A 12,196-nucleotide genomic window follows, 5' to 3' on the forward strand; every position below is an offset into this window, starting at 1 on the left:
AGCCATACACGAGACCAAAGCAACGTGGCATTTGCAAGCCTTTCTCCTGTACTAATGTCTGCACACCTGCTTGTACTCTTGTGCTATAGCGCAAATACAGTATAGCTCTTGCTTTGTTTGTGGAGGACTGTGTTGGGGGTTGATGGCCTATATATATATATATATGTGTGTGTGTGTGTGTGTGTGTGTGTGTGTGTGCCAGTGGATCTGTCTCTGTCGGCGTTTTAATACTTGATGAACAAAGTGCTTTTGTGTTTTTCTCTTGAGTCCCAGTGATTCCCCTCTTTTGCATAAAGCTATAACCACAATGCGCGCGCACGTGCTGCTCGCGCGTGACCGCGTCCAGGTTCGCTTTGCATCTCGTCAAAACAAAGCTAGGGCGAGCCAGAGAGCGACGAGCGGCGGTGCATGCTTCATGAATGAGTCCCCCTCCACCGCACCGCAGGTCGGACTCTTCATCCGCCTGCACCCTGATGCTCGTGTGGGTGCGCAGACCGGCGGGGAAGAGTAGAGGAGCCAGCCGCTGATGAACCCGGACAGTAAACACCTCCCATCTGTACTACATGACCGTTTCATCCCATCAGGAACAACACGACGCAAGAACGGTGAGTGCGGGCTACAGTAGGCGGGCAGAGGCGCATGACACACGGCAACTTTGTGGCCATTATGATACAGTTTTTATCCATAGGTGGACTTTGCGATACCAGCCTACGTGTGTGCACAAGACAGTCACGTTGTTTACAGTGATACTTTATTGCCTCATTCTCTCGTCCACACAGGTAGAAAAAATAGAAAAGCCTCCACGTACGCACGACTGCCTGTACATTGCACCCTGTAGGACAAACGTGGACTGTTGATTGCGTGTCTGGCCGATTGATTGCCAATTTTATGTCGAATAAACATGACGGGGTCCTACAGCGGGGTGTGAATAGGCCAGAAAAGCAATAGAGACCAATAGTAGCCTAATTATAAGTGGCATCGATCTGACTGTATTCGCCCCCAAAAGACAAGGAGGAGGGGTGAACAAAAGCAGAAATGCCCAGACTGGCGTGGCATGGCATGTCGGGTAGACAGTGTGTAGTCTGCCTCTGTGCCTCTGACTGAGATGTGATCTTACTCTAATGAAACTGCAGGCCAATCCTTGTGAAAACACACCAGTCACCCATTTTATCAGTCGCATGCAGGGTGGCAGTGAAGGAGGCTGGTGTTGTGTCTTTGTCTGAAGTGTGACAGCCCAGACTGTTGTTCTCCCCTCTGACCAGGGGATGGTGCTTTACTATGTACAGTGTTTCTATGGGGAGACACCCAAATAGACTATAATACTGTAATGTCATACTCCAAGGGAGGGCCTGGCTTCCTGGCTTTACCAGGAACAGTTCTCACACACACACTCATACTGTACATGCACACACATGCATTTCCCTCCTTTTTGTTGGGGCGTGTGTTGAACTCTGATTGCAAAACTTCCAATGTGTTGAAATAACAGTCACTGAAGGAATAAGGAAACAGAAAGCACCCAGCTGATTTCACACTATAACTCCTTTAAGGAGGTCACAAATGTGTGGCTTGAGTTTCTCCTGTGCCCCTGGGAGCGTAAGTTTGACATTAATTTAGTGTTTTAGTGCTTCAGTGTTTCAGTATCATGACTGTGCCAGGGTCTCACACATTTTTCACTGATGCCTCACAGTTGCTTGATCTAGGCTACCTTTGACCTGTGATCACTCCTGTGTGCTTTATGCGCCTTTGATGATATGTTAACCTTCAGTCAAACCTTAATAACCATTTCTCCATCATCTCCCCTCTTATGTTCAGATGCTTGATGGACTCCGGCGGAGGCACGCCTCCAGGCCCTCCACCCGGCCCCTGTCCCTCAACTTCAGCACCTTCTCGGCCCCTCCACCGAGCCCAGACATGGACAGCAGCAGCGAGCATCCAATCAGGAGGTGAAGCTCAATTCCTGGGATTAAAATTTCACAGCATACAGCATCCTGGAAAATGCCTGAAATATTAATTAGCATTCATACAAAATCCCACCATCTCTCCTCCCAGAAGATTTCATTAACCAGCTGAGCTTTTGCTTGCAACACATGTTAACCTAATGATAATGATCTCCTGGTGGGATGTTTGATTGACTCATTTCCTTATGTGTGTACAGCTCATCAGTTTGTTCACTTGCTTTCCATGTTTTCTGTGCCTGTGTGTACGTGGGTGTGGAAGGGGGTCTGTTGTTTACTGTCGTGCTGTCAGCAGAGAGTTTCTGGACTGCGTGGGTTTGAACTCATTTCTTCTTCAGAGTGCTACTTTTCACCAGTCCCTCCTGAAAATATGCAAACTGTGTTCTGTGTCTCATTTCAATTCAGGACATTTTCATTTTTTATGAAAGCAAGTATTCATTTAAAATTGCGATCACACCTGCGGTCCTGAAGTGAGTTAGGAGGTGAGGTTATCTCATGTAGAGCTAGACTTGACAAATTGATGGGGCCAATATATGGATGATATTAGCTCATTGCAGATATATGGTAGTATATATGTTGGCCGAGAATGAGAAATGTCTGTACAGAAATGCCAAAGATATGTTTGAGGTAGTTTAGAAACAGTGTCTCCATTACATAGTTTGTCCACCAGAGAGAACTGACCAGTTAATTTTTCTTTGTTATATGTAGATTACTATTGGCTGATGTTATTATCAGATTTTTTAAAGTAATAAAAAAGTGGGAAGTATTCTTATTCGCTTTCTTGCTGAGTTAGCATGAAAAGATCGATATCACTCTTGTGTGTACACCAAATATGAAGCTATAGTCAGCAGCCATTTAGCTTAGCATAAAGACAGCAAACGGGGAAACAGCTAGCCTGGCTCTGTCCAAAGGGAACAAAATCCACCTTACAGCACCTTTAAAACTCACAAATTAACAAGTTATATCTAGCTTTTTTACCCATGCAAAGGCTAAAGCCACATGTTTTGGTTTTACAGGGGTTTTGTGCTGGACTGTTTATTTGCTGGGTGCAGTGACTACCTGGATTCTCTACTGGTTGCCTGGTAGTTTCACAGTGACGTGACTCCAAGAAGTCACTAACCCTAACTCTTTTTTTTACCTTTGGGCAGAGCCAGGCTAGCAGTTTCCCCCTGTTTTTTATGCTACGCTAAGCTAATCAACGACTTGTTGTAGCTTCATATTTAGCGTACAGATATGAGACTGGTATTGATCTTCTCATCTAACCCTCGGCAAAGAAAGTGAACAAGAATATTTCTCAAAATGTCAAACTATTCCTTTAATCCCTTAACAATCAATCCCGCAACAAACTCAACTATCTATCTATCTATCTATCTATCTATCTATCTATCTATCTATCTATCTATCTATCTATCTATCTATCTATCTATCTATCTATTTATTTATTACAAACTCATGCTGTGCAGCCAAACATTGTTCAAATTCACATTACTTTTTATTTTATTTTAATGGAGATCCCAAAATTTCCAAAGAGAGAAAACAGGTCAGGTTGAATTTAGGGAAATGTGTCCAAAAAGATGCACAAGACATCCAGAATATTTCCATTTGATGGAACGGTGCAGCCATAAAAACATGGGAGTCCTGGGTTTAAATATTTCAATCAGTGTGAACATCATAGTTTTCATGAACAGTTCAAACAAGCAGATACACAATATATATATGTGATACTGTCTGGCAGGGTAAAAAAAAATATTTTTCCAACCTTAAAGCTATTTAAGGGGATATAAAAGAGGAGAAACTGGATGTTTAAACGCTCAAATATCATTATCGGCTTCAGAGAGCCAATATCAGTCGGGCTCTACGCTAACACATTGCACTACGTTTTACTTTTGTTGTCCTGCACCAGCTGTGCTGAAAATGGGAGAGCAGGAAAACCTTCTTCATTGTTCCGTATTGTGTCACTGCTTCCTATCCCTGTTGTTGTTGTTGTTAATAAGCCGGATGACTTCCTCCTCCGCCTCCTCGCAGTACAGTGACAAGCACAACAAAGTCCCGGCTGCTTCAATCTGCTTACCCTGCAGTTCTTCTGGCATCTGTGCTCTGCATAAATATTTGTTTGCATCAATGGTTGTATTGTACTGAAAGCAAGGAAGAGTATGCCCCCATCAGCTCATGTGCTATTGTTTTCTCCTCTTCTGAGACCTCGGGCAGTGCGGTGGCCCACCTCTCGGCTTGGCTCCACCCATCCTGCTCTTAACATGCTGCCCCTCTCTCACCATGCATCATTCTGTCCTACTTCTCTCCTCCTCTGTCACTGGCCACTCTTTGTATTGTCATTGTGCTTTTTTTCCCTCTGCGTACTCTTTATCTCTCTCTCTCTTAGACTCATGCTGCTTATGTTCTCTTCTCCCCTCCAGCCATCTCCTCGAGTTTCTTCTCTGTCGCTCATAGCCTGACCTTCTTTCTCTCCTGTCCAGTACTTAGTGCATACTCTGTTTCTTTCCGCTTCCTCTATATCTCCCTCATGAGGACTCTGCACCGGCTGAAGTTGATGAGCTCCCCAAGCCTCAGCGAGCTGGGGAAGAGCGAGAAAAGTTCACCAGAGGACAGAGGGGAGAAGCAGAAGAGGGCAGGAGCCAACGCCACCTGGAACAGGTACACCAAATACAATCCAGGTGCAGAAATTGTCGTGCTTAAAATGCATTTTGCACAATAATATAGACCAGTTTGTGTTTGTGTGTGTGTGTGTATGTTATATTGCAGCATCCACAACGCTGTCATAGCAGTCTTCCAGAAGAAAGGTTTGGCAGATAACGAACTCTTCGTCCTCAATGAAGGTGTCCGGTAAGTTTCGACAGCCACAGAAACAATTACACACACACACACACACACACACACACACGCACGCACGCATGCACACACACACACACACACACACACACACACACACACACACACACACACAGTAATAAGAAAGCTTCCTTATTTTAGACTGTGCTATAATTAGTATAATTATTGTCTGTCCTACGTTTGCCGACTGAATGCTTTCTTGTGAATGAGTTTGTAGTTTGTGTGTGTGTGTGTGTGTGTGTGTGTGTCTGTGTGTAGTGTACTGTATGTGGGGGCCTGGGGAGTCATGTGGTCGTGCCAGATATCTCATTATCTTTCTAAACCAGACCCATCACTTCTGTCACATCGGCCTCCATTATAGCCCAGTAAACATGTTTCGATGTACAGTAAAGCCATGAGGAGCTTGACACACATTACTACAACTACACAGGAAACTCTCGGTTATAATGCAAGAAAATAGGGTGCATAGTAGATTGCTTTACATCCTGTGGTACTATGTCATGTGATTGCACAGTCACATGTAATTAAATGCAGGTTGTAAACACCCCATTCACACAGAAATGAGAAAATAGCTATTAATGGTTGAATACTGTCCATCTTATGATTATTTGTTTCCGCAGGCATCTGTTGAAGACTGAGCTGGGGTCCTTCTTCACAGAATACCTTCAGGTAATATACTTTTATTATTTTATTACTGAATTAAATAGTAGGATTGGGATTAGTATATGGCTGCAAAACATCATTCAGACGAGACTTATTCATATATATTACATGTTTTACATTTGGTTATGGAGTGGTGGTGTCTCAGATGTTTATATTTAAGGGCATCTTTTCACTGTATTTCACAGAACCAGTTGCTGACAAAAGGCATGGTCATCCTTCGGGACAAAATAAGGTTCTACGAAGGTATGACTGATTGGATAAATGGTCTGAATGCAATTGGTAGCGGCCTGTGCTGGTGAATTAAGCTTTAATCGACTGTCTTTTTGGCTTGCTCCCATGTGATTGATGCAGGTCAGAAGTTACTCGACTCTCTGGCAGAGACCTGGGACTTCTTCTTCTGCGATGTCCTCTCGATGCTGCAGGCCATCTTCCATCCGGTTCAGGTACACAAGCATCTTATGATGCCCAAAGGATCAACAACTATCGAACCTTGACTGGATGATGGTCATTGTTGCTCAGTTCTGCTGTTTTCTGTGTCCTTGATGTGTGCAGGGTAAGGAGCCCTCTGTCCGACAGCTAGCTCTGCTTCACTTCAGGAACACCATAGTCCTGAGTGTAAAGTTAGACGATGCCCTGTCACGGCCTCGGGCCCGAGTGCCCCCCTCTGTTACACAGATGCTGCTTATTCTACAGGTATGCCTGCAGGCACCAAACTTTATAGTGTGTTTCCTCGCTCACTGTTTGGCTATTCTTTGTGTTCCCAACAAGACGAAGCAACACCAAATCATGTTTGGTAGTTTGTGACTGCTTCCAAGCACAGAAGGGTAAAACCACTATCACAGATGATTAACACCTGCAGTTTTGCATCTTCCCCCCAGCTCCAATCTGTATTGTGTCTTGTATCTTGACATGAATATATACACATTAGACTGATATTTCAGAAGCTGCCAGGTTTGATATTTTTATTTTATAAATGACTTATTCTGTGAATTAATGATCCAATCTTGATTGCTTGAGCACAAAGAAGCTGCTTTAGTTCAGACGAACAGAAACAATCCATTGGTGTGTTTGGAGCCTTAAATTCACACTTTGATGCCTCTAGCTCTGTCTGTGTTTAGGGGGTCCATGAGTCACGTGGTGTGAATGAGGACTACCTGAAGCTCGAGTCTCTGGTTCAGAAGGTGGTCTCGCCCTACCTGGGCACCCACGGGCTTTACTCTGGAGATGGTGCTGAGGCCCATTGCTGTGTTCTGGGTGAGACAGTGTGGGCACAAACCCAAAAAGCACACTAATAATGGCATGTGTCTGACGAGTAACATAAATTAATCAACACCTTCCCTACTTTTCCTCTCGTCTTTCAGAGAAGTGTTTACCGTGGGGCTGGCCCAAGTCTGCGGATCAACCGTCTAAAAACCCTGTGGTACGCTCAAAAAGCTACAATATCCCTCTGCTGCTGACCCCGGTGGCTGAGTATGACCCAGATGCCAGCTCTGTTGGCAGTGGAGGAATCCGGCGCCACTCGGCCTGTGAGATTATATCATGCTTGGAGGAACAAGGACTGGCCTACGCTGACCTGGCTTCAGGATCTGAATTGTCTGGCCCCTCCTCCAACAGGCTGTGTTTGGGCTCTCAGTTCAATGGTATGACACAGATTAAGATGTCTGATGTTGGTTATTATTAAAAATCATAATATAATAATCCAGTACCCTCTCATTTACAGGTATCGTACAAGCAGGAGCGAGTGCCATGGGCTTGCCTCTTTCGTCTCCCTCCATCCTTCCCCTTCATTCCTCAGGAGCTCTCCATGGCACCGAGGCCACAACAACAATGACTGATCTCAGTAAGGGTGCATCCTCCACGCCACCCAGTGAATCATCTAGCCCTGAAACCATAATTGGACAAGTGCTAGAGTCTGCAGACTCAGACTCAGATGGGATATTTATTGATTTCCCACCTCACTCCTCAGAGGCTATGGGGTACAGCCGCGAGAGCAGGCAGAGCACTGTGTAGGTGTAGCCCCCCACCCACCCCCAGCCCTCACCCCCAAAGTGTGTACGGTAATAATCTGTGAGAAGGATTAAAGAAATCTTACAACTACATTTCATTAAATGCGTACCATTTTCCTTTCTTACTGTAGTACGATGAGTTTCCATGACGAGTCCATTCCAAGTGCTTTCACTGGTGAGTGAAAACCTCGCAACTCTAAAAGGTCAACTTTTTAAGAACTAAGAAAATCACCTTTTTCCAACAACATACACAGCAAATCTCAGTGGAATTGTTATTAAAGGACTAAAATGTTCCCCAGGTTTTCAACTTGAGGACACAGTAGTTGTGACTGAGCTTTCAAAAGGTTATATTCCGTATTTTTCTTATTGACAACAAATTCTATGAAAAGACCAAAATCAACAATGCTTAACAACAATCCTACAAGTATTGCCTCTGTAGCCAAAACCTGATACAGCCTATTCCCCTCTGCCACATACCTCAAATTTTGTCCAAAAACTACTAAAAACACATCAATGAGCCGCTCTGTTGCACTGACGCGTTTCTTCATTTGGATGAACGTGGGCACTGTAGTTTATTGCTGGTACTGTAAGTACTCACTAGATAATCAAATGTGTATTAATATGTGGCTGAAAATAGTCCCCAACAAATACACTGTTTACTCCTGTTTAAGTAACTTAACTAAACTACACTGCCCACCTTTTTTTTGGATTGAATTTGTGACCCATTTTTCAAAATGTATGTCTTTAGTAGGAACGAATGGGCGTGAGTGTCACAGACATGCCGAGGAAGTCAGAAAGTATTGAGAGATTGTTGGTTTTGGTATTTTCATGAGATTTGTTGACAATATCGAAAATATACAATATAATCAATATTATCCTTTCATAGAGAAAAAAATTGGAGTTATGAGGTTTTCACGCAGCATCAGTTTCTTACCTGGCTGCGGATGGCTGTTACAAACACCATTTACATGGAAAAATAACTTAAAAAATAACTTTACATATTTATCATGGATTTGTTTTGTATATGTGTATTTTGAACCTCACAGCAGTTTTATATTTTCTGTTTACGCTTTGTTGTCTGCCTCTTGGCGGTAACACAGTGATGAGGTCTTCTGCTTTCACTTTTGTACAACATGTGGACTGTTGAATTGTTTTTATTGTCAGCGGCAGTTATCAAGCTCTAATGCAAAATGATCTTAGAGAAAACATCAGTGTGACAGCATTTGCTTTTCTGTATTAGCTTTGTACAGCAGGAGTTTGAGGAATGTGACGATGTTTATTGTTTACATTTGACAAAGACATGAACATTTTGGCTGAATGTCGTGTCACACACTGTATTTTGCACCACCACTACCTTGTAAATAAAAGTTCATTGTTTGTTTTTAGGACAGCTAGATAGTGTAAAGTGAGCTTTGACCTTTAAATGAATTTAGATTTTAATAAGGGCTTTTTAACTGAATCTTTTTCAAATGATGTTTTACCTCAAGCGTTTTGTACTTTACTTTTTTTGACAATCTATGATGTCTATGGAGTTGTACTTTGTATTAATTTGTTATACTAGCCCAGTAAAAATTAAATAAATTCCTTCTATTTTAAAAGTGTGGAGGATCTACAGTTGCAGCTGGAATTAGTTTTCCCGCTTAGTCAAGCTCCATTAAGCCACCTTTTAATCAGGGCCGTAGCCTGGATTTTATAAATACTGAGGTCATGAGTCCTTATCCCCCCAATATACCTACCACCCCTATCTCTATTTTTATATGTTTTATATTAAGATAAAAAAAAAAATCAAAGTCTAAAAATACTGGAATCACCCCAAATATCAGAATCAGAAATCAGCATGTATAGGTTTTTATTTGTAAACCCACCTCAGGTTGAGCTTTAAGGTTCATTCCTGACCTTGGCAATAGTACATCCTTAACTCAAGGTCCACTAGATTTTGTTCAGAGCTTTTAGCCACATCTTGTGACCTTTATCAGAAGAGTTTGCTCAGTTGTTGCGAGTAAGAAATCTAGTAAATGGACCTTGAGTTAAGATTGTTTTAGTAAAATCCACACCAGGTTGCTAAAACCCCCACATTTCCAGAAAAACTACAGAAGGCATGAACTCAACAGTAACTACAGCCATGCAGTTATCAAGTTATAATAAAAAAAGTACATCAGCTGACAAACTCGTGCTTTTGTTTTGAAAAGGAGTGCCAGAAGCCTTGCATTTAACTATCAAAATAAGATACACCAGTTGGTTGAAAACATGCTTTTGTTTTGTAAAGAGTGACCGGAAGCCTTGCTGTTACTGCTAGCGGAACACTAGCTTGAACTAGCTAAAAGCTAACTACACTGCACTCCTCGCTGTGATCGAGCTGCTCTGCTGTTAAAAATAAATAGTTTGTTTAAAAGTGTCGACATTTGTCTTGCTGGTGAAGAGTTGGTCTATCAGACAGGTTGAATCTCCCGGTCAGCTTGGTAAGACATCTTTCTTTGAACAATGCTTTTACTTGGGTTTCAAAAGTTAGCTGTAGTTATTATAGCTAGCCAACATAGAGTAGCTTCAGGTGTGCACTAAGTGGAAGTAACAGCAAAAGGATTTCTCAACTAGATACACATGTATGAAAGCCTGGACGTTAGTGGTGGGAGTTTTGATGTATGACCAAAGTTAACTCTTATTTTCAGTCGTTACACCCATCTGAGAATGAGAGTGAGCCTGCTGTGTTGTCTTTTGGTTTATACTCAGATCGCTCACCTTGGCTGTGGTCCTCAGTCTCTCTGGGTGTGGATGACACTGGCTCCGTGCCAGACCTCTGTAGATGAAGATGTCCCTGGCCCAGCGAGTGCTCCTCTCCTGGATCTTCGCCCTGATCTTCCTCATAATGCTGGTCCTCAAGCTGGACTCTAAGATCCACTGGAGCTGGTTTCTCATCTTCCTCCCTGTCTGGACCTTTGACACCATCCTCATCCTCATGCTGATTGTGAAGATGGCAGGGCGGTGTAAGCCGGACTTTGACCCCAGGGATGGTGAGCAGAGCCTGAAGAGGAGGTTGTGGTACCTGACAGCCCTGCTGCTGAAGCTGGCCTTCTGTCTGATACTGTGCTCCCACCTGGAGAAGCTCTTCGAAATGTGGGTCAGTGTGGTGTGTGTCCCCCTGTGGGTGCTGCTGGGTGGGGCGCTGGTGGAGCTGGGACACAGTGTTTTCCACTACAGGAGGGACTGAACCCGAGGATGCTGCAATACATGGTTTTGAAATGTAATATAGGGAACAAAACCTTTTACACTTGAGCATCTCTCGCTTGCTATGCACCAATCCGATCCACTGGAATCAGGGCAGATACTGACCGTATGAAGTGGCTCGGGTATCGGTCAGACATGACAGTCCAGTTTATTTGTCGATGTGATTATAAAATTCACAATTTGTGCTGTAAGTTACATTTAAGTCACAGCAGGTTGCAGGCTCAATGGCACAGGGTTGGGGACCCAATGAGTTACTACAGTGTGGTTTACAGGTTTTAAATATGGGGGGAAAGAGCACTAGTCAGTTGGTGCAGCCTTTTCTCTTGCCATAGTTGGAGCTAGCTGTGTGTCATTCTGAGATACCATTGGATCTTCGTTCAATAGGAAGATGTTACGTACACCAGTCTGCACAGTTTGGCATATTTTGAATACATCCAGCCTTCACATTGTTTTTGGCATTCACATTACTGCCTTCTGGCTCGTTTTTAGGCTGCAGGTATTAATGAAAGGGTGAACTGGGCTAGAGGGAAGTAAGATTTTCATTGTCTGTAAGCTAGACCTTTACTGCCATGTGAGACTGGGTTTAAGAAATGGAGCTAAAGCAAACTACGGTTCACATGATCTGCCATTGTGATCCAAAATCAGTTACTTTCTACACTAAATGTTGGTTTACAGTTCACCCATATGTACTCACTGATACAGTAATGTCTAATCCTTGTGACACTGAGAGCCATGTATGGACCGTATGAAATTTTCCAATCACTGAGCCATATTATACCTGTTTGTAAATTCACTGTTCAAAAGTAAGTCAATTTGAATGTAAATTCTTTGTAATATACATCCTAGGGGTGAATTTTTACCTGTCATCACACAATATCTGCCAGATGAACAGCCATGTTACATAAATCAACAGGGTTTATCCTGACTCACCCGGTCAGGCAAAGCTCGATGTTGATAGACTCAACTTTCATAAGTGCATTTAACCTCAGTTTTAGCTGTACCTAATGTCTGGAGTGTTAAATAGGCCTTTTTCACTGAAGACATTTTAACATGTCATAGTATGAAAAGCACAGGTGTAAATAATAAAATTAAAGATGGCTGAATTCCATTTAGCTTGTTTCAGGTTTCTTGGTATTGTGCATTCTGGCTCACTGTCATGACTTATTTATTTTATTCTATTCTATTTTATGTATATGTGTATATATATTTAACAGGGGTAATGGACAGTCATTGACTGTCCCAGAGTTAGCTAAATTTCATCAGCAGTCCCTGGGCAAGCAAATCCACAAAAGAATTATGACATCAAATGTTATAATTCAAACAGGGGTACAGAAAATAAACACTGCATCATACAAAACTAAAAGCACTTTCCATTTAAAACATCACATCATACATTACTGGGACACTTTAATAGAACGGAGCCATCATTAATGTTATTAGTAACACCTCTGCTTTTCCTATTATAACAAGTCAAAATGTCTGCTGTGAAAAGGGTCAGCATGC

At 42.7% G+C, this 12,196-nt stretch overlaps 2 protein-coding genes across 2 annotated transcripts; both read left to right on the forward strand.

Moving 5' to 3' along the window:
• The first annotated feature begins 332 nt into the window (after positions 1-332).
• prr5a (proline rich 5a (renal)) lies at positions 333-9,072 on the forward strand. Its single transcript, XM_044193873.1, has 11 exons — positions 333-605; positions 1,813-1,943; positions 4,482-4,607; positions 4,716-4,796; positions 5,423-5,471; positions 5,651-5,708; positions 5,817-5,908; positions 6,018-6,158; positions 6,584-6,719; positions 6,827-7,105; positions 7,186-9,072. The coding sequence occupies exons 1-11, from the start codon at positions 564-566 to the stop codon at positions 7,473-7,475; spliced, it is 1,425 nt and encodes a 474-aa protein (XP_044049808.1). The 5' UTR covers positions 333-563; the 3' UTR covers positions 7,476-9,072.
• A 664-nt stretch (positions 9,073-9,736) lies between these two features.
• Positions 9,737-11,801, forward strand: tmem60 (transmembrane protein 60). Its single transcript, XM_044193879.1, has 2 exons — positions 9,737-9,930; positions 10,199-11,801. The coding sequence occupies exon 2, from the start codon at positions 10,272-10,274 to the stop codon at positions 10,674-10,676; it is 405 nt and encodes a 134-aa protein (XP_044049814.1). The 5' UTR covers positions 9,737-9,930; positions 10,199-10,271; the 3' UTR covers positions 10,677-11,801.
• The last annotated feature ends 395 nt before the right edge of the window (positions 11,802-12,196 follow it).

The sequence above is a fragment of the Siniperca chuatsi genome, linkage group LG4 (genome assembly GCF_020085105.1).
Source record: "Siniperca chuatsi isolate FFG_IHB_CAS linkage group LG4, ASM2008510v1, whole genome shotgun sequence".
NCBI lineage: Eukaryota > Metazoa > Chordata > Actinopteri > Centrarchiformes > Sinipercidae > Siniperca > Siniperca chuatsi.

Excerpts from the sequence above, each read along its gene's own strand:
- prr5a (XM_044193873.1), top strand. The coding sequence starts at position 564 with ATGACCGTTTCATCCCATCAGGAACAACACGACGCAAGAACG. Across the intron at positions 1,944-4,481 it reads AGCGAGCATCCAATCAGGAG|GACTCTGCACCGGCTGAAGT; the intron begins GTGAAGCTCAAT and ends CTCCCTCATGAG. Across the intron at positions 7,106-7,185 it reads TTTGGGCTCTCAGTTCAATG|GTATCGTACAAGCAGGAGCG; the intron begins GTATGACACAGA and ends TCTCATTTACAG.
- tmem60 (XM_044193879.1), top strand. The coding sequence starts at position 10,272 with ATGAAGATGTCCCTGGCCCAGCGAGTGCTCCTCTCCTGGATCTTCGCC.